A 25,880-nucleotide genomic window follows, 5' to 3' on the forward strand; every position below is an offset into this window, starting at 1 on the left:
ATATAGTACAGCTGAGGCAGACCTAGACCCAAATCTGTAATAATCATCTCCTGAAGGTGGCAGACTGTCCTTCATATGGATAAGCCTTCCTAATCTGTTTGTTTGCTACCCCTGCCAGATGGCTAATTTTGTCATACGACTTGCTCATGGAGACAAAACTAAAGTAAACAAAAGTAAAGTTTATTTGTACAGCACCGTTCATATGAAACATGAAGATAAATTAGAGCTAAAAAAGGAAACATTAAAAGGAAGCAAATTAAAAACAGGTCTTTGCATTAACAAAGAAAGCAAGCAAAAAGGTTTAACTTAAGTCAAACAACGTTTCATAGAAGGTTAAATTAAACGTCGAGAAATGGTAGCCTGGTTAATAAACCAGACCGAATCAGCCGTTGGCAAAAATAAATTTGCCTGCCAGCGGATTAGGGTCTGGCGAGGCTCAGTAGCACGCCTCTTTCCTACAACTGAGAACAGGTCGGGCCAATCGGGACACGGTATGCAATATGGGCGGGCTTTGGTACAGTGACGTTCAATGCTTGAGACCTTTGACTGACAGTAGCTCTGACCAATTGCGTCAAAGAGAAAATGTTTGAACCCGCCCCCCGGGAAATGAAATCCAAGTGGAGCCAGCCCAGACTAATATTGTGTGATATTAGTCTGGCTTATTAGCCAGGCTAGAGAAATGGTGCCATAGAAAGGCTTGTTTAAAAAGATGTTTCTAATTGTTAAAAGATTTAAAAGAGCCTGCCTCTCTTTAGGCAAGATGTTCCATAATTTGGGAGCATACCATAAATAAAGAAAGCTGCATCTCCAGTTTTCTTTTGGATTGGATTATGCATGCAAGCTTGCTGCTAGTTGAGGTGAGGGCTAGTGTAGGAATATAAAACAGGAAATCTGTGATAGGCCGCTAGCTAAGACTGGAGTGATGTGTTCTCTCTTTTGTTTTAATTAACAATCTAGCAGTATTATTCAGAGTTCTGAATAAGCTGTAAACTTTCAATGGACGTTTTTCAGCATCTTGATTAGTTAGGAATGGTCGTACCTTGGCAATATTTCTGAGATGAAAGAATTATGTTTTCAGTACTTGGTTTTGTTTGACAATGTGTAAGTATTATACCAAAATCACTTTAATGATGGATAAGACAGATGACAGTAAAATTGCACCCAACAGAATTTCAAGGGGTGCTGGAATAATTTAGTTTTATAACACACACAGAACTACCACAACTACAATATAGGTGGGCAAAAACAGAATGCAGGCCTATGTTTTTTTTTAAATGTCCAGTGTGTGAAGAAGATAACTACACATTGTAGGCTTCTAATCTATATCACATCCTGTCATGCCATCATGTCTTTATTTGTCATTTCTCATTCATCATCATCCGAGTCCACCATTTGGTCTCTGCGCGCATCAATACAGAGCTCTGTTCCCGTGATTCTGCGATACATGTCTTGAATGTCATCACAGTCATTGTCAAAGTAGCTTGTTGCATCATATGAGCACGACACAAATATCTACAAACCAGAACAGAAGATATAGAAAAATCAGTACTTATAGTTCTACAATTAATTTGGTCTGTCAGATGCTATAATATTCATGCAGCCACTTGACTTAATCCATTGAGACCTGGAACGCATCCATGTCACGTTAGCGTTTAACCACATTAACCATTAACCCATTTTGGGCGGGAACCCCTTTTGGTGTTATAAACATTGTTATAATTTAGCTATTGAAAAATAGCAGATCTACAAGCGTGGCGCGCTATGAACTTGTAGGTCTGCTATTTTTGAAAAATCTTTAAAATGTGCCTCAAATCTTTCCGAAAATTGTCATGATTTAGAAAACTTTTTATTTTTAATTTCGACGTCAGGCCTGAATAACAAGAACCCCATTACCTGGCTCTTACTGCCATCATCTTACCTGGCTCTTACTGCCATCATCGTTGGGTGCAAAAACACTATGAACAGAAAAGAATCTGTGGACAAAATAAAGTCACATCAAGCAGTTTTTAGTGAACGGAAATTTGATAAGAAGGTATGAAGAGAGTTACTTACTTTTGCTTGATAGGTTCAAGAAGCTCCATCCCAGGTAGCACCTCTTTCTCTGGGCTGTTGGTTTCAATGGCTGTGCTCACTGTGGCAATGTACATCCCTCCTGCAGCCACACTGTGGTTGTGCGACACCACAGATATGTAGATGTCTACAAGGAAAATAGGGTGAAGTTTACTTTCCAGGACAATTAAACACATGTGCACACACACACATGCATGCGCGCACGCGCACACACATAATTCATCCAGTCCGCCACTCTGACAGAACTCAATTTGAGAATAAAATACTGTCTCACTTTTTTCCTCCTTTTTTACAGGTCCTGTAAAAAAGAAAGAAATCTGCCTGCTTTGAGTGACTGAAAATGATCCCCAGTTATGGACATGTACTGGTTAAGGACTATGTTAAGGACTATGTTGACCTATGGTCCATTCTTGAGTATGTAGTTGGAATGCAGTACACTCTCCTTTCTCACCATTTTGCAGACAGTATAAAACTAGGCTACCTGATTTCCTGTTGACTTGGTTTTGGGGGATGATGATTTGACAGGAACTGGCATCATGGGTGTGTTTGACTGGATGATTCAGTAAACAGATGACCCGTATGACACTACCCACTTTCTTCACACGATCGGGCACATAGCTGGGATCACATATCAACTGTTTACACCGGAACAGCTGTTAGAGAAGATGAAAAAAAACTAAAGACACCCTTGCATATTTCCATTCATAACTGCTTCTTCACTGCTTCTTTCCACTTACTTTCCCTTCTGATTTCACAGCTGTCACTTTGCCATTCTCCATTACAATGTCTTCCACTCCTCTGTTCATCATATAAGCTGAGGCATACCGGGCACTCAGCCTGCAAAACAAATTGAGAAGGGTTTGAGCCTAATTGTCTCCACCAGGCCGAAGGCATGGGGAGAGAGTATGTTTTGCTCTCCGTCCGTGTGTGTGCCAACACATTTTCCAGAACAGCCTGTTATAGCGCCACCATGAGGCAGCTTTTCACCATTTTTAACTATACCGATCTGCATGAAACGTTGCACACTCCCTAGAGGCCATTGGCCAAGGACAAACCTTTGACCTGCAATTTTCACATCTGCCTTTTATAGCGCCACCAGGAGGCAGACCTTTGTAAAACAATTTTTTTGTTATTACTCCTCCAGATTTTGTCCAAAAATCCCACAAATTGTTACACAGTAACTGTATAGTCATGTGCCCAAGATGGATCTGTCCGATATTTCATATTCCATCCTAATTGGCTAACAAAATGCCTCAAATAATCCAATTGCCATCAAAGGCGTAAGAAGAAATGGCACCCTTTTCACATTGGTCTATTATAGCGCCACCAGGAGGCCACAACCTGACTTGGCCTGGTGGAGACCTGTGCCTTGAGGGGCACTTTTTCTAGTTTATAGGCCTACTTCGTTTTGGTGTCCCTTGCCAAATAAAAATATTGTGATGGATGGTAAATGTTTTTTTACTTGAATTTCAGCTAGTTCAGATGAGCGACCACCTCCAGTCCACACTGATTCTGTGTATTCACATACATGTTTGCTTGTGTGTATTTGTTTTGTGCACATGAATATTGTGTTAGTATAACCTGGCAAAGCCCTGTGGTATCTCCCCAAGCCCATGGATGGGGTAGAAGTATGGGCTGGAATTTGAGCGGATCCGAGATTCAGCATACAGTTTTATCCTCTTGATGGTGTCGATGCATGGCTCATCCAGGTAACTATAAAGGCACGGGCACAGCATCAGGAGGAAATATGATCACATAATATAGTAAAACATCTGACATTTATAATTGTTTACTTATCGTAGTTAAAATGTGCATTTGTAACAATGAGCACAAATGTTTACTGACGATTCTTTGCCATGCCAAGCTAACGTATGGCCTGTGAACTCCACAACATCTGGTCCCAGGTCAAAATGTTGAAACAGCTCCCGCATGGTGGTTCTTTCTATATCCATTTCCATGTATGTCCGAGGTTCATTCTCTTCAAAGTTCTCTATGAAAAGCAGTAGTTTTCGGAACCTCCTCTTGTCAAACATGCCCAGCAGATCTGAAACACAATATACAGACTAGTATTGAATCAGAAACAGAATCTTAATTTGCATCATTCTTAAGGATGTTATTTGTCTTCACAGGTTATTGATGTTTTACCTGAAGCGTGGACGTCTGCTTCTGTGGTAGGGACTTTGTAAAGTTTGCCTGCTTTGTATACAAAGATGCCTTCAATCATTTTGAAGTCCATGTACCTTGTGACCTCAGTTTGAACCAATATTTTGACCAGAGGACCTGACACAAACACAAGTGACTATTAATCACCAAAAAAGAAAGCTCAGGCGCTAGGGCTGGGAAGATTATTAATTTTGGTGGTACAATTATATTGAGAGAAATAATCACAGTTTCACGATTATCATGATTATTATGCTCATTTATTTATTCCACAAAACTATTAATGTATACAATCACATGGGCATTAAAGGTTGTATTGTATTTTCCCCACAAAATGTCTTTGTTGGCTTTATTGTCTCCACCAGGCCGAAGGCATGGGGAGAGAGTATGTTTTGCACTCCGTCCGTGTGTGTGTGTGTGTGTGTGTGTGTGTGTGTGTGTGTGTCCGTCCGTCCTTCCTTCCGTCCGTCTGTGTACAGCTAATCTCCGGCACCGTTAACCCGGTCGATGCCAAACTTTGCATACACACTCCCTGGATGCCAACGATGAACCTCTGCCCCACATTTTCCAGAACGGCCTGTTATAGCGACACCAGGAGGCCGACTTTTGTAAAACACATTTTTTGATATTACTCCTCCATATTTTGTCCAAAAATCCCGCAAATCGTTACACAGTATCTCTATAGTCATGTGATCAAGACAGATCTGTCCGATATTGCATATTCCATCCTGTTTGGCTAACAGTGACTTTCAAAATTTGCAGGATTGGCCCGATTTGAACAAAAAGCCTCAAATCATGAACGCAGCGTGCAATTTACGTGACATCTTTCACAGACTTTCCTACTAGGCTGAGGAATATATCCCACTTTTTCACATTGGCCTGTTATAGCGCCACCAACAGGTGGATTTTTGCAAAACACATTTTTGGAACAAAATGCCTCAAATCATCCAATTGCCATCCAAGTCGTAAGAAGACATTGTACCCTTTTCACATTGGCCTATTATAGCGCCACCAGGAGGCCTGACCTGCCCTGGTGGAGACCTGTGCCCCGAGGGGCACTTTTTCTAGTTTTAACTGTTACTGCCTTTCAAAACACAATAGAATAGCCAAATAATACATATATACAAAATGTATAAAGTATCTCTTTGGAAATAAATAAAAGCTACTCTTTCTTTAATCATCCATGCGCTGCGGGACCTATGTAAACTGTATTACAAAACAATGTTTTCAGCTCTACATCTCTTTTGGACATGAGTGAATAGTTTTTTTTTTTTTTAAATCACAATCACAATTATCCTAAGCCTGTACGATTAATTAATTGTGACGTTTAAAATAGCTGTTAATAGTAAACCTATCCTCAGCATGGCCATGTATTGAGCATACACAAAAATATATATGAGTCATGTATATACACCCTTACGTGTCCATTATTACTCTCTGAGTTAAGTTAAAACATGTGAAGGGTCAATAAACAGAGCTCATGTATAGTGTAAAAGTTGTAAGCTGCCCTCACCATTAGAGAGAAAGAATTTGGGGATGAGGTCAACATTCCACTCTTTCCCGCGTCCCATACTTTTAGGTGGACCTGGAACATTGAACTTCGTGTACAGCTATAACAAGTCATAACACAAGTCATAATCAGAAATTCAAAACTCATATGAATATGCATTCCTTTTTTAAGCGAGGGGGGCTGTGTGCATTTCTGAGCTTGAGAACAGACCTGCTCAAGGGGGCAAATGGTAGCACTCCTTCCTCCATAGTATGGATTCACATCAATGTGAAGAACCTTTTTTCCATCCAAAGTCAATAAGCCAGACAGGACACATTCCTGTAAGTGAGGGCAGTTTGTAAGTGGATAACTGTTCAATTTGTTGTGTCATTTACAAAAGATGGGCATTGAGAATTTGAGATACACTGCAGCATAAGTGCCTGTCAATCTCCAGAGAAGAGGTGAAAGGGACAGCTCATTCTTATATTAATAATGCTAATCCTTCCAACAACATCTTACATATCATTCCTTGTGGGTGTGTTGATCAATTCTGAGGTGCAGAAGTGAACCTCACTTTACAATCAAGTTCTCCAACATTTTATGCATGCTTGATTGATTGATTGAATACTGTATTAACAGTTTGCAGAACAAAGGAAAATACAGTTCAATACAAGGTCTGCTACAGTAAGATGATTTAAAACCCAAGAAAGCTGATTTCCATTGGCGTTCTTCATATTCAATTCATCACTATATTCTCCATTACTTCAAAATGAACAGCCTGTTTTCCATTCAAAGAGTTTAATGAGTTATCAGTCTTTCTTTTCCTTTTTTTCTGTATTTTCTGTGAGTGACAGACTGTGTAGGGCAAGCAGGCTACAAAGAAAATGCATTTTACTCAAGTAAAGGTATTATTAAATTCTCAGCCATAGGTAAAAATCACACCTGTGTGAAGTGAGGGGCACTCTTATCATCACACATCATCATACACCATCTCATTCTGGCCAATCACAATTTGCGTCCTCAATTTTCTGCCTTCACTTGCCTTCAGTGTTTGTGTTTACACAAACCTGGAAAGCTGAGCATAGGAGGGAATAGCTCCCCTCAAAAATACAGACTTTCACCATCTAATGAAGGGTGGCGATCAGTTGCATTGTGATCAGTTAAATCATCATAAATCATTCATATTGTCCTCTACAGACCGCGTTAGTATTTTAGTAAAGTTCACTTTACTGTCTTTTAAAGGTTCAGGCGTGTGCTGGGTGCAGATTCAAAGAGAACATATAGAAAGAGAATAAAATCTGCACTCTCAGTCGTAGTAAGAGTCTTGTTTAATAATGTTGAGGATCCGCAGCAGCAGTCAAACCAAACAAACGCGTTTCGGTGCGCAAGCCTTTGTTAGTGTCAGAATTTGACGAAGGCCTGCCTGCGTGTAGTAAGACTCTTACTACGACTGAGAGTACGGATTTTATTCTCTTTCTATATTTTAGTAAAGGTCATTCTGATTCCTATACTGACAGTGCTGTGCTGTACTTGCATTCAAATGATACAGTAACATTTAGCAATTTGTTAATAACCAGAAGACTTTATGATGAATTCCTGATCTGTTCTTTGGCTAAATAGAAGTGTATATTTGTACGTCTCTAACTGTTTTGATTAATTGAACAAGGTGGACCCTCTTGTAAACAAGTGTAATGCTTTATTGGGTCGTCCACTCACAGTTAACAGTTTTTGTATTGAGTTGTGCTTGAAATGTACTGTAATTCTACAAACTGTTAATAAATACTTCAATCAATCAAAAAAAGACTTATGTCAAACCCAATTATGTTGTATTAAATGTGATTGGCAAAATATTGCTTTCAAAGACCAATTCCAAAGGACACTCTTGTAATGCTAATGAACATTATAAATAGCAAGTTCCCTTACCTTAAGTTCTGTTCCAAGCACTATAATATCATACTCCTCCATCCTAATCCTGCAGCCTTCTGTAATTAATAGTTTGTCAGTTGTACAGCGTACTGTACACTCACACGCACAACATGCATGTGTATATTCACACCAGGCCTGTTTGGAGGTGAGAGAGATACATACAGAGGGGCACAGCCGCACAGGTGATCAGTGATCACTAGTGACAAGGCATGTTTCATCTATAATAATCCTCTTAGCATTGATATGGTGCTTAAAATGTGGCAAGACAGAAAGGCTATAGTCGCCTACTTGCCAATTGTCATTGCCAAAAGGTGGCCTGGGCAAATAACTTGACAACCTCTTTGGAACAAGCTTGATTGTATTATTCTAATTACAATAACACGAAGCTCTATTTTGTGAATTATTTCTTGTGTAGTATTGTGTAGTAAGCTACATCCAAGAATCCTCTTATTGCGTACGTCGTACAACTACATTACCCAGCATTCCAAGAAAGGGAAACGTATTGTGTTGCATCAGGTCGTAAAAGGAGGTACACCCACTGGCACAGTGGCACTGCTGCTAACTGCTGGAGGTGTGACCGTGTAAGAATGTATGCAACTTTCCTGCAATAAATCTAACTTTTCATTTTGACGGGACGTTTTACCGGTGCGAGACATGTCGGAACCACCAGTAAGTTAGTTGCTTACTTCATTATCTAATATTTAACACAGCGTCGCATTTTCCTGCCTTATTATTTTGTTATTCATATTTGACTCGTCTCGCGCCATTGACATGGACGCAAATATTTATTAAAAAGTAATCAGACACTAATATCCTTACTTTAGTAGTGTAGGCCTACTCATTTCCTTTTGGTTGACCTGTTTTGAAATGTTGTGATGATAGGGACTGGCTAGCTCTGACCCATAGCCTTACTGCTGCAGGGCAGAATAATAGAAGCAGTAAGGCTATGGACCAGAGCTAGGGACTGGCCTGGGAGACTAGCATTCGACTTCATACCTAACATTTGAGTCCGATTGAAATTGAAAGCTAGCGGAACTCGTCTGATTTTTCAGCGATATCTAGGCCAAATCCCAAATTGCAGAGCCTGACAACTTTTTAAACTAAATTCTAAGTTAAAAAACCCATAGGCCTAGACCTAGCTCGAGGGAACTTTGATTTGGAGAGCGAAACAAGTCCCATAATAAGTTAAATTTGAGTTGAAAACTATGCAGGAGGCAGGACTCAGGAGCTTCATTACCATTATTGCCATTGTAATGTAGTGTTGCAATATGCTAGGTCAGTGGTCACTAATTGGGATTGAAAAAAGTTTCTGTGTTGATAAAACAAAGTCTTTACAAATAATTACATATTGGTTCTTACTTCTTATCAAGCATCTTTTACTGTTCATGAAAAGTAAATGAATGCTATATGTGATTTTTCCTATGTTTGTCTCAGTTCTCAGGTGCGGAGAGAGATGGACATACAAGCATATCGAGTAAATCCAATCCTGGATTTCTTGAACGTTTGAGTGAAACTGCTGGGGGAACGGTCGTTGGCGTTGCGTTATTCTGCTTATCATTTTATGTTCTCTTCACCAATGAGGTGGGAAATTCATAAGAGCTTTAGTAATATTGTTTAAGTACTATAATATCTGTAATATTAACACATTATAAATTATGCATGAATTGTCGTATTCAATAATAATCTAGTAGCCTATGTGTTGTCTCAAATATCTCAGTATGTGCTATCACAGTAAAATGTGGAGTGTTTACTCTGAAAATAACAATGGATCTGCAAGGGTTCAAGAAAAGTTGAATTAACACACTGGATTTGCTGTGCAGGGTAGGGCACTGCAAACTGCAGTTGCTTTGGATGAAGGACTGTCTCAGGTTGTTTCCCTGGACCCATCATCCAGCTTGGACTACCAGAACAACCACCGCTTAATTCACCTGTCTGTGCGGCTGCATACCTCACAGGTAGGCTATGGGTGGTGGCTGGCTGTGCCTCATCCCTTTGTGGCAGTTTCAATACTTTGGTGTGTGTGTGTGTGTGTGTGTGTGTGTGTGTGTGTGTGTGTGTGTGTGTGTGTGTGTGTGTGTGTGTGTGTGTGTGTGTGTGTGTGTGTGTGTGTGTGTGTGTGTGTGTGTGTGTGTGTGTGTGTGTGTGTGTGTGTGTGTGTGTGTGTGTGTGTGTGTGTGTGTGTGTGTGTGTGTGTGTGTGTGTGTGTGTGTGTGTGTGTGTGTGTGTGTGTGTGTGTGTGTGTGCGCCCATTCCCTTCATTCCTGTTTTCACGCCTTTGTCATCAGCCATGTCTTCCTGATGCCATTTTCTTTGTCTTACTAACTTGACGTATATCTGCCCAGCCCTTACATGACCCCAACTACAGAGTGGTGGTGCAAGCTGTGAAGCTGAGGAGACAGGTGGAGATGTATCAGTGGGTGGAGTACCAGGAGAGCAAGTAAGTCCAGGTTGACCTTGACCCCTGCGTTAACAGGGTGGGGCCTGCTCTAAATGGTGATTGGTGAACGACAAGATGACAAAAACGAAACGGTCAACAAAAGCATGGCTGTTGGAAAAGGTTCCAGTCTGAAGCATAGATATATATAAACTCTAGATAGCTCACCCGCGCTGTTGGCCAATGGAGAGCGACGTCGTTACGTGGCGGCCATCTTACCTCGGGCCACATAACATTGTGTCTATGGGGCATGTACTCTTAAATGACCATAACTTGCTCAATTTTCAACCGATTTTCAAACGGTTTGGTTTGTTATAAACGTCAGAGATGTTATAAACGTCAGAGACGTCCGCATACTTATATGCTTTTATACGATGTTCATATAAAAAATAAGCAGATAAGCGTCCTGAATCAGCCACGTTGACAACGTTTGTAATAAACCAACCCGTTTGTAAATCCGTCAAGATTTGAGCGAGTTATGACTGTTTCTGTTTGAGCTGCCATTGAACATACTGTACTGTAGCCCCGAAGTAAGATGGTTGCCGGGTGAACGACGTCAGAAACTCCGCCTTGAGCCATCTAGAGTTTATATATATCTATGGTCTGAAGTAGGGAGTTTAGAAGTTTTAGTCAGGTTTGTTTTGTTTTTATATTTGTTGTGTTTTGATATGTGTTGTATGTATTTTTCTGAGGACCACAAGTTGAAAACCCCTGCTCAGTCTAACGTGTTGGCAGTGCAAATCAGTCGCCGGTGCAGTTTGCATGACACCGGCGCACAACCATGTATTACTCAGGCTGCTTTTTGCCTGAAAGAATTATATCATGGTTATTTGCAGGGACTACCAAGAGGATGGTGAAACCAAAACTGAGACGACGTACACATACAGTGAGTTGTTTATGAACTTTTCCGAGAGCAGGCTGATGTATAATTATTAATATAATATTGTGATATATCAGGAATTTTAATTGTAGTAGATAGTGTCTACTTATTAGGTTTTGCCATCATATACGGTATCCACCTTAATAATAATCGTTTCTCAAAATGTGATTGTGTACAAAACTACAAATAGATTCTGAAAGCACCAATAGTCATCTCCAATATACCATCACATTAGAACATTGCATAATATATCATTATCTATTTCTATATAAAGTGGATTGATGTGCAATGTGTGAATGAGCATAATTTCCTGTCTTCAGACACAGAATGGAAATCGGAATTGATCAACAGTTTGAACTTTGACAGGGAGATTGGACACATCAACCCAAGGTATACAGTACAGCTGATTTTGTCAGACAGTACTCCCAGCCCCCCCCCCCCCCCCCCCCCCTTTTTTTTTAAACAATTTTATATTTGATCCATGATTTTTTTTATGTTCTCTTTGTAATGAATTAGTGCCATGGCGGTTGAGAGTGTGACAGTAGTGGCTCCTGAAGTCCAAGCTGGGCCTTTTATTCTGTCTAAAGGTATCAGTCTGAGAGTTTGATAAAAATGAACCATGTTTGTTTCTTTAAAATATACTTTTATATTCATGCATTTTATTATATTTCAACCACTGATTGATATGAATTTACAATAGGGCTGGTGGAGCAAATCAACGACTTCCAGACATTGAACCTGGGGGATCTCCCTCAACCTGACGCTGATTCCTTTCTCACTATTGATGGTGAATATTTCTATCACACCCCAAACCCACGCAGACCAGAGGTGAGAATTGCTGTTTAGAGACACAAATAAAGACTCCACATGCATCAGATTCTTGAACATACTGCATATTCTTTGTTTTACTAGCAATAGCTGTATAGTGTGTATTCTCTAATGGTGTATACAATAAATCATTTTGTGTAAGGTGGGAGATGTGCGTGTGAGCTTCTCCTTTGCTGGACTCAGTGGAGAGGGGTCTTGGCCTGGCCCAGTCCTAACGGTAAGTATTTTAACCCATTCAGGCCTGACATCGAAATTATTATTTTTTTTTTCTAAATCATGACAATTTTCGGAAAGATTTGAGGCACATTTTAACGATTTTTCAAAAATAGCAGACCTACAAGTTCATAGCGCGCCACTCGGTGGCGCGCTATGAGCTTGTAGATCTGCTATTTTTCAATAGCTAAATTATAACAATGTTTAAAACACCAAAAGGGGTTCCCGCCCCAAAATGGGTTAATGGTTAATGTGGTTAAACGCTAACGTGACATGGATGCGTTCCAGGTCTCAATGGATTAAATGACATGGTCGTCTTTTGCCTCATTGACTTTCAGTTTGGGAATTGAATGCAATCTTTGCATTTAGTGCATGAATTTATATTAATTATTCGATTATTATCCAGGATGTTTGCCAAAGTAATGTGATTTCAGTATACATAAAAAAGGATGTATAAAATAAAGTGAGTTAGTACTGTAGCTGTTGGTCTATTCATTATTTTGTATTAGATACAGATAATCTCTGAATCCTTGTCATACTCCAGGTCAGTGTGGTGGCCATGCAGAGAGGGGAGAATCTCGCTCCATTTAAGACCAAGTCAGGATACACCCTGGAGTTGTTGTACATGCAGGAACTTACAGCCCAGGTTGGTGTGCATTTAATTGTTATTTAGTTATTGCTTTTAGGCAAATATATATTACATCATATAGATAATCATATCATGATGCAAGGATAATACCACGATAGTGTTAGAAACACATTGGTTCTGATTATGGCTTTGGCTATATTTCCGTGGGCAGGAGGTATTTGAAAAGGAGCACCAGCACAATGACATGATGACATGGGGACTCAGGGCTGCAGGCTGGGCACTAATGTTCCTTGGCATCAGTTTGACCATGCGCATTATCTACACACTGGGTAACTACTAACGACTGTTGTATGATATAGGCATATATTGTACAATTGATTGAATCCCTGGATATGATGTATTTACTTTACCCATTTTCCTTATCTTTCTGCAGTGGATTGGATCCCCATTTTGAGAGAGCTTGTTTCCTTGGGGCTGAAACTCTTTGCCCTGTGTGTGTCCTGCTCTCTTTCACTTCTCACCATTGCAGTTGGTTGGATATATTACAGGCCTTTAATGGCAATGGGACTAATGGGGCTTGCTCTACTTCCACTGCTTATTGGGCGCACTCGTGTACCAGCCAAGAAGCACCAGTGACATCTAATCTTACCTTTACTTTATCATTAGGATTGTCACAACTCACAACACTGCGTGTTGCTACCTTACCAGTTGCTCCATCGTTCGGCTGGCATGTAGGGCAGCTACAAAGGATCTCCACTCCTGTGTTTTGGGCCAGCGTCTTTATAGATCCCCAGGTGTAATGTTATGGTGCACAATCCTGTATTTCCACACAGGTTTTTGTACATGTCAGAACTTAACACCTTTGTTCAATAGTTATATGGCTTGCCTTTGACAAGTATAGCAATATGCTTGATCCAGAATATATATTTTTTAACAGGCTAAATTAATTTGCACATACAGTATATTATACTGTATAGTTTGGTTATTCAGTGTGTGTGTGTTCTTAATCAATGTGTTTGCATACTGCTCATATACTGTACATGAACACTATTTGTGTAAAAGGCAGTCATAATTGAGTCTCGATAATCTACTTGAATGTTTGCTATCAACAAACGTAAAGTTGGTAGTAGTTCCGCCTCTATTGCACGATAATCTCATCCATTTTCACAAAGCCATGCTGTAAGAGTAAAGCTAAGTGTGCTTATTGTTCAAGCTGTAATACACAATTTAAGGGAAAATCTGCTGATATATTAATCCTCTGGAATTTTGTTTTATAATGCAATTTTTGGTTGAGTGGGATAGCTGATGTTTTATAAATATTATCATTCTGTTGTGAGGATTTGAAAATCTGATCCTGCTCAGCAATGAGAAATCACAGCTGGAAAAGGATCAACATATGGAATGTCGAAACAGGTCTGCTTCATATATGGAGATCTAAGGGTTTGAGGTCAGATGTAGAGTTGCTGGCCAATATTGATATCGGGGATCTCTATCCCTGATGTCACGAGGCGTGACCATATATGGAGACGTGGGGTGATGGACGGACTGACTGGAAATGCACGTTTTAATAGTAAATGCAACCTGTGGTTGCAATTAATTGCATATAATACATCAAGCTCTAGTAATTGTAATGCATATACAATAGGGCTAACATTTAAAACTGTTACTAAATGCCCCAAGAAAAATGTATACAATACCAGACTTAGAAAATTACATGATGGCGTTCTTAATAGCAAATACCAAAGGACAACTATCGATACAATTGTGTGTATGCAATGTACTGTATGTTAAATGGTTTTTTTTAAACACCATTTAATTCCTCATCAAGCAAGTGATAGAAGTATATTCCGATTCTTACAAAGTTATTTATTACACAAACACCAAGAGTTTTCATTTGTTTTAACAAAATGAGTTTCCAGTCTTTTCAGATTGCATTTGTGCATGGGTTCATAATGCACATAGGGTTTATATCTGAAGCACATAAGAAATGTTGGGCTTGATGTACACAAGTGTTTCTTCAAATAATTAAAGGAATATGGGTCACAGTGTATAGGTACCTCACAACAATTGGCTGTGGAAACATTCTTTAGATCAGCAGGCAGGACTTCAGCACTGTAGTTGGCAAGTACTGTATGACTTTGACAATAGGCCCATTGCTGACCTCTCAGATAACATAGTATGTGTTCACGTAAAGTAAGGTTTCAATATGGCAGATTTACTCATGTTAAAGTATAAAAAAGCATTTTCTATAACCTCAAAATTGAATACTGACAAAAAACCTGACTACTTTTGCTTAAGACGAAGAAAAAAAAAGAAAGGGTAAAAGCATTACACCTTTAGTAAAAACTTGTGAGCACAGTCTTTTGTGGGTGTGTCCAGGGAGAGTTTTACCTAATCTTTCCCTCCCCGTGGACCCGTGCAGGAAGCAGTCCTCATGCCTCCATTTACAGTAGAAGACATTTATTCTTATTCTTTCCTCTCCGAGCCTGTAGTGCCGCCCTGGTGGCCATCTCAAAAACTTCCCTCACACCATCCTTTGTTTTTGCAGAGCACTCCATGTATCCAAAGGCACTGATTCTGTTTGCCATATCACGGCCCTCCTCTGGTTTCACAGGTTCCTATATTAAAACAAATTAAATACATTATAATACATACATTACACACACACACACTACTGTATTTCATTGACTTCAGCTCAGGATTGACAATTACCATTTATTGCAAAGCTATTGCATTTAGTTTTTGGCAGTGTGGCTCTGCTCATGTGATATTACAGATTACCTGAGCATAGTGAGCAACATACAGAATCTGAGATCACAAACCCCCCAGAGCAGAGCATAAGACATTATATGAACAACTTTCAATGACGATGTATGCCATATACCACTTGGATACATATCACATTATCAACCATTACAGAACTAGATACCACATCATAGTACAATCCATAAATCACGGAATCACCCATTACAGAACTAAATGCCACAGGGAGGAGGCCGCAGAGGTGGAGGGAATTTGAATGATGACATCTGAACAACTACCGTCTCAGCTAGCATGTAAAGTGAACGCAGAATAGTGACTGCTTAAATGGACCGCCTTGATGTACTGTACTGTGGGCGTGTGTGAGTTAGCTTGAAGCGAGTGAAAAACAGACAGACTGATAATTAACTATTAGCAAATTAATGGGGCATCTGTAATGCACTATTGCTGCTGGATATAGAGAAACCGAGCAGAAGACAATGCCAAGGGCCAGCGGTATCCGCCCTGTTCTTAGCCTACTCACTCACTATGCTGTCAAGAAATCCCAGTGGGACTGCTATGTTATTCACCATTGCAATCTCTCGATGACATTCATGTTAAAGCTGCAGTATTTTACCGAATGTCCATCTATCTATGCACATTAACTACAAAGACAACTGTGTGTAATTGTGTTCTAACATCAGTTTACCTGCTTCATTTTGGCCAGCTCCCTACGGGTGTGCTCATCATTGCGCAGGTCCTTTTTATTTCCCACCAAGATAATGGGAACATTAGGGCAAAAGTGTTTGACTTCTGGGGTCCACTTCTCTGGGATGTTCTCTAAACAAGGGGAGGAAAGGCAAACATCGGTGTCAGTGAGAGCAGACAAAACAGTTTTGGGGTGGGGTTACATGTTTAGGTATCACAAACTAACACTAATGTTTTGGTTTACTATGAATTAAAACAATGAATGGGTGGGCACACAGAATGTACAAAGAACCAGTTCACCTCAGATTACCCATATCTGACAAGACAAGATTATGATATCTAATGTTAGCATGCCTGTTATTGTGTGCATATGTGTGTGCGTGTGTGTATTCATATTTTGAGTGTGCATGAAAACTAATTCTGGTTTCATACAGCTAAAGAAAAATATTGTCACAATTTCAGTTAAAGGTTTATTTATCTGGTTACTTCTTACTTTATCAGCAGTTAATTGAATCTGAAGGGTTCTGTGAATTTGCTTATAATTTTCCAGGATTGAATATTTTTGAGTGGTGTAAACCACTCCTACAACTGGCTTTGTTAGTCTGTGCAGAAAAATGAGCATGGTTGCTATGTTCACCCGGGTGTGATTTCATTACGTCAGACATGATTTCATTACGTCAGACAGGCTATATAAGACCTTACACCACTCAGTTCACACGGGTGTGATTTTTTTTATTTAAGACAAAGAAGCATGAAAAGGAACTATAAACTTATAAAGTAAAATTATAAAATACTAAGCCGATGACTGTCAGGAACAATGCCTTTAGGGAACTCATTTCTCTCCAGTTATGCAAACACGATGTCAGAGTGCTTTACTGTTTATCATAGTACTTGGAGGCCAGTCTATGACATCAGTACCGAATACCGATGACATATTGGGGGGGGGGGAATAAAAGATCTCCGTATATGGACAATAAATGAGACGATCAGATACATAGCCAGACAAACATACAGAGATTTTAGGAGTTTCTTCAACTGCCTCTTCAACTGAATTCCCACTCGGCAAAACACACCCTTGGTCCTCGGCAACACAAGCCAAGTTTGCAGGCTGACAGACAGACACATAGTGATTCTGTGCATTTATAGATGATCAGTGCCCATGGATTTGGTGTTCTCGAAATTTGCTTACCAAGACTGTCCGGGCTATCAATGGAGAAGCACATCAGAATGACATCTGTATCTGGGTAAGAAAGAGGACGCAGCCTGTCATAGTCCTCTTGACCGGCTGTATCCCAAAGCGCTAGCTCAACCTACCAAAAATAATAATACCAACATCAGTTAACAACACAACATTTCACCATGTTTATTAACAGTGTTTAACACTCACGGGTGATTAATATTTATACACATACACATAAATTGAAAAATAACGTAACACAGTATTACTTTATCTTCAGCCCAGGAATTATTTATGGTACACAATATGTTGATTTCTCATTTCTCTGTGTGTCTGTGTCCAAAGTGGTTTGATGGTCAAAATTACTGTTGAAATTCACTGTTCAAATGTTCTTTTGAAAATAGTTTGTACCTGTTTGCTATCCACTTCAATGTCAGCGACATAGTTCTCAAAAACTGTAGGCACGTAGACCTCTGGGAACTGGTCCTTACTGAACACAATGAGTAGACAGGTCTTTCCACAGGCTCCATCTCCCACTATGACCAGCTTTTTCCTAATTGCTGCCATAGCTTGACAAAAACATGACATGACTCAGGTTAGGATAGAAGCCGGTGAACAACAAAGTGGAGCAGCACTGTGAATGAACAACAATAATAATAACTGGGTGGGTGGGTAACTGGAAATGTGAGGGAAATGGTCCACTGCAGGCCATTCCTGGATCCAGAAATGGTTGTTGTGTGACCAGAAGAATCGTTCTACAGGTTTGTCTTGTGGTATCTGCTCTAATGGGTTGACCTGGAAGTGATAATAGGCTGCAAGTAGGGTTGCCAACTACCTGAAATTAAAATACAGACACGCAGCCTGGTGTCCCTTATTGCAAAGTAAAATAAGAGACATGGTTGTGAGAATAGAATACCAAACGACCGCCCCTTTACCAACTCGCCCTGGGCGTACAGCTGGCGGAACGGCGCGGCCTGGTATAATTCCTAAAGTAAATTATGCTTAAACGTTTAAACCTAACCTAATTCCTAACCTCATCCTCAGTAAAACTATTCCTAACCCTAAACTTATTTAACCTTATTCTCAGTAAAACAAAATAAAGAATACAAGAACAGTCGGACCGAGCGGTCGGCGGAAAGATCGAGGGGCGAGATGGTTTAGGGGCGACCGTACCCGATACCGGTTGTGAATGTGAATCAGAGGATGTTTCTGTGAACTATTAACAACCTTTATTACATGGCTTGGTATTCCGATTGGTCAATCGCTGAATTCAGCGGTCTGTTATTTCTTGATAACAGACCGCTCTGCTCTGACTATAACAGACCACTGCCTAATCAAACGCTCTGAGCACCAGCTGCGTGGCTGCTGTTTCCATGAAAATGGATTCTATTTGATCAACTCACTTCCTTATTTTCCCGCTCCAGCCCTGCAGCTGGGCAGACACAGCCAGCGCGAGACTTAGAATACTTTTTTTGTTGCGTTTTGGGTCAATTTATTAATTTATGTTAGGTAGCCATGTAATAAGCGGGATAATATCTGGATAGGTGATTATTGTCGGGATATAATTCACCTTCAGGGTGATTAACCACCTCGGCTTCGCCTTATGTATTAGGATGAGCTGTTTGAACTTGTAAGATGACACAGTGGCCCCATTTACATGCAGAACTTCATTCGGAATGAATGGATTCATTCCAGTCATGAGAATAAAAATGCTCATGTAAACACCTCAATTGGAATAGAATATCCCATTCCGAATGAATTTTCATTCCGGTCTGGAGGGGTGGTATATACCGTTTGAATCGGTATAGATCACCATATAAACACTTTATTCCGAATGCTACTGGAAGTTTGGAATACATGTATTATTTTACACATGTCTGCCCTTAGTAGACTATAGTGCTTTATGCCCATGTCCAAGTAGGGATGGCCATTTGGATACATTTTATGTGCGCAGAAATGCGCTATTTACAAACCTATCTGCAAATTACATGTGCCATTGCCAATTGCAGTGTATGGATGCTGTGTTTTTTAGTAGTAGTGGGTTGTTTTGTCTGGAGGTCGCATGTGGTTGCAGGGACTGCGCTTCAAAATATATTTTTATCTTATTTCATCAGATAATAGCTGTTAGTGTTTGTCGGTTATTCATTTCTTAAGGGATAACGGTTATGGGTTGGCCATGTCTGTCGTCCAAAGTTATATTCCGAATTAATGCTTTGGTCATGTAAACAATAAGGAATAGGAATACTTGTATTCAGGTTCCATGTAAACAGTTGGGTATGAATCTCTGTTCGGAATGAATTAATTCATTCTGAATATATTTTGTGCATGTAACTGAGGCCAGTGATGGATTGATTCTCCAAAATAAGGAACAATACGTGTCCCTTATTAATAAAGGGAGATATATATATAATTTTTTACAATTCTGTATCCCAAGGGTCAATTGGCAACCCTAAAACCTAGTAATGCTGCATAGTGTTGAACCAAAAACTGCAACCAGGTATGGCTGCCTGGTGCAAAACTGCCATCTATCACAACTGTAACTGTGTTGTTGGTGCCACATATATTGTGACCGGTAGTAGTGATATAATATTATTTAACGCTACTTCTGCTTAATCTGCTACAAAGGCAGAGATGCTCATGGCGACGAAGAATATATATCGTGTTAATTAATGGGTGTAATAGACGTAAGCACTGGACTTTGCCTTCCAAGTGAAACATTTCCGTTGCCTTTCTCATCCACACCCCGGTTAGCATTGTTGATTATTCTGTAGCAAGTTACATCATGGATTTACGTTTATTCGGCGTTACATACACATGAATAACATCCACCCACCTACACAACAAATGACAGCTGTTCGCAGGGGTACGTTAAGAATTAAGTTGGCTACATTAAGAGCTAGCAGTAAGTAGCCTAGGATACAGAGGTTACCAAGGATAAATCTCTGACGTCACAAACTACCGGAATCCATTTCTTTTACGCGACGCGTCCAGTTTAACGAGTACCGTGACCGGCAGACGAAAATTGCGTTTACGAGTTTTAGTTGGACCGTCGGGCGAAAAGGCTCGTGCTATTCAAAGTATAAAATACCCCCAAATGTATCGTGACAGACAACGGCGCGGTTTCTAAGTGTTTAAGGCTCTATGGTTTAAGGGCCCTTATCACACTTCCGCTACACGACGCTTGGTTGTGACATCACCGCCGTCTCCATGGTATGTTTGTTCCAGCGGGTAGTTGTTAAACATCGTTATCACAGTAACTTACACGTTACATACACGTTCCGTGCAAATAAACTACTGTGTGCGCATAATAATATAATTCGCTGTCGATGGCAAAGTGATTCCGATTACTAGTAACGCACACAACTATGTTATTCCACACTGAACACAAAGCAGCTAGCAGATAGCCCAAGCTAGACGGAAGCGAATGACAATGTACTGGTCAGCTAGCTTTATTGCCTAGCGAGCATTAGCACACTTTGAGGAAAATACGGGCAAACTAGCTACAATATGTAACGTTATTGCGCAGACCATTACGTAAAAACGATGTTACAGTTTACATGACCGATATCCTTACCTGGAAAGGTTTTTCAAAGCTTCCCAAATGACAAAATTGATGCTTTCCTCCTGGCCTTAACTGCGTTACTACTAGGCTCAGTAGGCTGCTAATGATTTGTGGGGGTCGAGGATGTGAGGACTGAGGAGGGGCTTGTATGTGTGTGTGTGTGTGTGTGTGTGTGTGTCAATGGCTACTGTATGTACTGTATGCGTATGTAAGTAATGTAGGGGATAGCGGGGTAACATGAGACACTTTTCACTCAAGTTGTCCTGGAAGGCAAGGCAAAATGAAATAGCAGTCAAATTTAAACATAGGCCTATACCTATATTTCAGGATGTCAATTGGAATCATTTAAAGGACCACTTCACCACTTTTCAACTTCTCTTCCTATAATTGGTCCTAACTAATGTTCATGATAAAATACCACCATTTTTTTCTACTCAGTCTGTGTCTCATTCAGAAACCCGTCCACCAGTGACATCATCAATGGTGAATCCAAGCTAATAGAAACGGCAGGCTTTCTTTTCCTGAAAAGTTGCAATGCAAAAGTTGAAGCCATCGTTCTCACAATAATAAAAATCTAAATATATTTTAAAACAAATCTTGTTTAAAAAAATCTGCCTAATGATGATGTCACTGGTGGACGGGTGTCCGAACTGCCCAAAGCCCTCCTATGAGACACAGACCGAGTAGGAAAAAATGGTTGTGTTTTATCATGAACATTAGTAATAGTGAGGACCAATTATATGAAGAGATGTTGAAAAGTGGTGAAGTGGTCCTTTAAGCATCTGACAAAGGGCCATACAAATATGACTCCGCCTAAAACAAAGTGGTCCTAGTGTTCCCCAAGTTAGGGGTATTAGTTGATCCACATAATTAAAAAGAAAACACCAAATGTAGTCACTAATATCAAAAAAGAATGTAATACAAATGTCCATTTAGCAAGTAGTGTTATTTACTTTCTTAACGGTTATTTAAACAATATAAATCCAATTCATATAACCTTTTAATATTTGCTATATTGAATCCCTGTGCTCCCCTATGTAAGTAACATTATGTCCTCTGTTATCGCAACTTTAACAAAAATACAATTTATATTGCTTTTAGGTTATTGATGTATTGATTATTGATTCAATAGTCTATTCAACTTACTTCAGTTTTGATTGATTGATTGAATAGCCTACTTTGTCGGAAACTCAGAAATGTAAACAGCACAAGCATACGTACAGCCAGCCATTTTTTCATCAGTGCCTTACTCCTTATCCCTAAACTTTTTTATGCCTTTTCTTTTTACTATTTTGATTGAAAAACATTTTAAAATTGTTCAACTAGCCGATCTACATGGACACGTGTGGCTATATGAACTATTTAAAAATGTTTTTCAAAATAGTAAAAAAGTCAAAGAAGTTTAGGGATAAGGGTTAAGAAGAAGTATACTGTAGGTCTGGAGTGGCTTATTGTCTGTATCAGCCGGTAAGTTGGTAACACACAGGAGTCTGTTCCCGTAACAATGCGCCCCCTGGGAGATGGATTTTGCTGAAGCGGAGCGCCACACCTACCATCAGCTCCCAGTACGACTTGCCGCACCCAAGCCGTGCTACAGTCATACGCTCAGTTGGCAGTGCCCGGGATCGAACCCATGAACTTGTGGTCCAAAGGCTAAAAGGATAACACAAAAAGGTCCTGGAGACTTGTTTCCATTGTGGTCGGTCCTAAAAGTTATATGACTGTACGGCGTACGCTAATGTGTCTGAATGTAATGTACTAGCAAGAGAAGTAAATAAGTCTGTTAATATGTCTTGTGAGTTTAGTACACCGGCAGTCCGACACCCTCAGTATAGTTATTGTCTCCACCAGGCCGAAGGCATGGGGAGAGAGTATGTTTTGCACTCCGTCCGTGTGTGTGTGTGTGTGTCCGTCCGTGTGTCCGTCCGTGTGTGTGTCCTTCCGTCCGTCCGTTACCAGCTAATCTCCGGCACCGTTAACCCGGTCGATGCCAAACTTTGCACACACACTCCCTGGATGCCAACGATGAACCTCTGCCCCGCATTTTCCAGAACGGCCTGTTATAGCGCCACCATGAGGCAGCTTTTCACATTCTTTACCTAAAACTGCACCGATCTGCGTGAAACGTTGCATGCACACTCCCTAGAGGCCAAGGACAAACCTTTGACCTGCATTTTCCGCATCTGCCTTTTATAGCGCCACCAGGAGGCCGACTTTTGTAAAACACATTTTTTGATATTACTCCTCCAGATTCTGTCCAAAAATCTCACAAATCGTTACACAGTATCTCTATGGTCATGTGCTCAAGTCGGATCTGTCCGATATTTCATATTCCATCCTAATTGGCTATAATTGGCTTTCACAGTTTGCAAGATTGCCCCGTTTTGAACAAAAGCCTCAAATCATGAACACAGCATGCAATTTACGTGAAATCTTTCATACATTTTCTTACTAGGCTGAGGAATATATCCCACCCTTTTCACATTGGCCTGTTATAGCGCCACCAACAGGTTGATTTTTGCAAAACACATTTTTGGAACAAAATGCCTCAAATCATCTAATTGCCATCAAAGGCAAACATGTTTATTACTCCTAAACATTTTGCCAAACATCTCACACAGTCCTATCCTCCTGGTGGAGACCTGTGCCCAGAAGGGCACTTTTTCTAGTTAAGCAGCTATTTCTCTGTAGGCAAGCGGCAGACCCAGACAGCAAGACGACAAGTGAAGTTTTTGCGAATGCAAAGACAATGTTTCTCGCATCAGGTGACATGATTCTGGCTAAAGCAGTGACTCTGGCCTCGGAGTATAGCACTGGGCCTTCCATTCTCAGTCGATGAGAATGGAACACATGACATTTCTTAGTTGGTCAGAGGCGCAGCACATTTCATAGCCAGGCAGAAGAGACTCAAGTGCTGAGGAATGTCAGTCATCAAATAGTATCATAATGTGTAGGCTAGTACCCAATGAGGTACGGTGGAGTGTGCACATGGTACGTCTGTGGAACAGAATACTGGGGTTGAACTCTAACAGAATTGTAAGAAAGATTCTTGAGTGGGATATTTTGATCAAGGGCGCATGGGCTACGGACATGTACGATATTCTTACGAGAGCTGGTTATGAAGACCATTATTATAATAAACAACAAGTAGAGGTTAAGGTAATAAAATCAAATCAAAATGTAAATGTAAAGGATAGATGGGCACTGGACATATGGTGTAAACCAAAGCTCCGCACATACTGTGAGATAAAACATGTCTACGAGACAGAAAACTATGTACTGTATAATCTATCAAAAAAGAAACGATCCTTATGTGCTCAAATTAGAGCTGGCATACTTGGTCTGCATATTGAGACAGGTAGACATGTAGGCACGGTGGAGGAGGATAGACTATGTAGTCTGTGTGATCTAAAGGAAATCGAAAATGAAATGCATTTTGTTTTTTATTGTCCATTCTTTTTTTTTTTTTACAATATTTATTTTATTTGGAAAAAGCAGTACAAAAACATCGTTTCTATGCATACATAGGACACAAGTGCAGTTCCCAGGATTTTTTTTTTTCACCCCTCTTCCCTCCCTCCCCCCTCCAAGTGACTCCATCTCCAGTGTCTCTGTGTCCTTGCTTTCTTCAGGACTACATATGGCATCAGGTCAACACTTAACAGGGGCAAAGGACAATATTGCTTCAGAGTGTACATTTCAGGAGAAAAAGAAGAAAGAGTGGGCAGACAAAAAGAGTAAGACAGACAAAAGAAAAAGACAAAAAAAACAACAATCAAGAAACGAAAGTATTTACAATATTGCTGAGGGGGACAAAAACAAAACAACTTTGGATTTCGACCATGAGAGGAGGAAGGGTGTCTTAAACATTATTGTCCATTCTACAACTCTATTAGGGAAATACTTTTTAATAAGATAACCCAAACCATGAATTTGTATGGTTGGAGGACTTCGAGAGACTGAAGCATAGACATATATACATAGACGCCCCTTCCGGCTCTGAGGCGTGTGTCAAAATTGAAGGCACTATTTTCCCCATAGACATATATACATGTCTATGATTTTCCCGACATTCCTTGCGAAGAATAGCGGAAGCAAAGACAAGCTTCCGCGTGCGTAACATAAGTCCCGGAAAAGACGCGCTGTGATTGGCCAGTAGTCACTTGAGTGACAGCGAGAGATACACCGTCTCCACACCTGAGCGCAAAAAGGTTTTAAGCTGCGCACTTCTTAAGCTGCGCGCAGCTTAAAGCTTGAGTTTTTAGACAGCTGGTGGATGGAAAAGAAGCTCCACCTCCGCTGAAGACTTGAGCGGAGGAGAGCGTTTCCGGGAATCTGGCCGTCGCGCAAGAATTCAGCGGAGGTGGAGCTTAATTTCCATCCACCAGCTGTCTAAAAACTCAAGCTTTAAGCTACGCGCAGCCGAGAACGTGCGCAGCTCTTTTGATGGTGTGGCAGCGGCTACATGGAGGATTCACATGAGTGACGTCACTCGGGCAGCGACGCAGTCGCCTTCAGCAAATGCCTTCAGCACTTCTAAATAAGAAAGCTGCGGAGAACTGTTGCTTTGTGTTCACTCTTTTAATGTTTTCTGTTAGTAATCTAATCCCCCCTGGCTCTGATGTTGTATTGTTAATAACTTTGTTGTTTGTGTTTGTTTTTTGTCTTGTTTTGTAATGTATATTGTCATGACTGTTATAAAGATTTGTTTAAAAAAAAAAAAAAGCCTTCAGCACTGCACTTCCGCCTTCATTGGGATACACGTCGCTCCAATGAACTGCAGCGGCAAATGAGGCGTCTATGTATATATGTCTATGGACTGAAGTGCCTGTTTCAAAAGTACACCTTTTCATTTGCCTCATTCCTTGAAAAGGCCTGGCCATTTACATGCCATAACAAGGCCATTTAAATGGCCTTGTTATGTTTATTTTTGTTTTGTTTTGTTTTTTGTTCGAATAATGTACAAATATGTATGAACAGGAAGGACTGTAGTGTCAGTTGTATTCAATGTACTCTGTGAAATGTGTCATATAATCCCATATGGGATGGGCCAAAGTGACATGACACGAAAATAAATATTTCATTCATTCATTCATTCATTCATA

General features: G+C 40.2%; 3 protein-coding genes across 3 annotated transcripts; 1 reads left to right on the plus strand and 2 right to left on the minus strand.

Moving 5' to 3' along the window:
* Window positions 1–1,222: 1,222 nt before the first annotated feature.
* Window positions 1,223–7,941, minus strand: LOC306930456 (rab GDP dissociation inhibitor beta). The gene is made up of 11 exons (XM_079511440.1): window positions 7,643–7,941; window positions 5,951–6,058; window positions 5,744–5,840; window positions 4,216–4,350; window positions 3,916–4,114; window positions 3,652–3,783; window positions 2,808–2,907; window positions 2,552–2,723; window positions 2,053–2,197; window positions 1,919–1,973; window positions 1,223–1,512 (listed from the first exon to the last, which is right to left on the minus strand). The coding sequence occupies exons 1-11, from the start codon at window positions 7,682–7,684 to the stop codon at window positions 1,366–1,368; spliced, it is 1,332 nt and encodes a 443-aa protein (XP_079367566.1). The 5' UTR covers window positions 7,685–7,941; the 3' UTR covers window positions 1,223–1,365.
* Window positions 7,942–8,178: 237 nt separating this feature from the next.
* tmem43 (transmembrane protein 43) lies at window positions 8,179–14,358 on the plus strand. Its single transcript, XM_079511443.1, has 12 exons — window positions 8,179–8,314; window positions 9,080–9,226; window positions 9,466–9,600; window positions 9,988–10,082; window positions 10,916–10,965; window positions 11,280–11,349; window positions 11,476–11,546; window positions 11,660–11,787; window positions 11,930–12,004; window positions 12,545–12,646; window positions 12,801–12,918; window positions 13,023–14,358. Exons 1-12 carry the CDS (start codon window positions 8,300–8,302, stop codon window positions 13,223–13,225), a joined length of 1,209 nt encoding a protein of 402 aa, XP_079367569.1. The 5' UTR covers window positions 8,179–8,299; the 3' UTR covers window positions 13,226–14,358.
* Window positions 14,359–14,434: 76 nt separating this feature from the next.
* On the minus strand, window positions 14,435–21,027 carry LOC306930473 (transforming protein RhoA). The gene is made up of 5 exons (XM_079511466.1): window positions 20,788–21,027; window positions 17,625–17,782; window positions 17,226–17,346; window positions 16,038–16,168; window positions 14,435–15,207 (listed from the first exon to the last, which is right to left on the minus strand). Exons 2-5 carry the CDS (start codon window positions 17,778–17,780, stop codon window positions 15,034–15,036), a joined length of 582 nt encoding a protein of 193 aa, XP_079367592.1. The 5' UTR covers window positions 17,781–17,782; window positions 20,788–21,027; the 3' UTR covers window positions 14,435–15,033.
* Window positions 21,028–25,880: the final 4,853 nt, after the last annotated feature.

The sequence above is a fragment of the Electrona antarctica genome, assembly GCF_951216825.1.
Source record: "Electrona antarctica genome assembly, chromosome: 9".
Taxonomy (NCBI): Eukaryota; Metazoa; Chordata; class Actinopteri; order Myctophiformes; family Myctophidae; genus Electrona; species Electrona antarctica.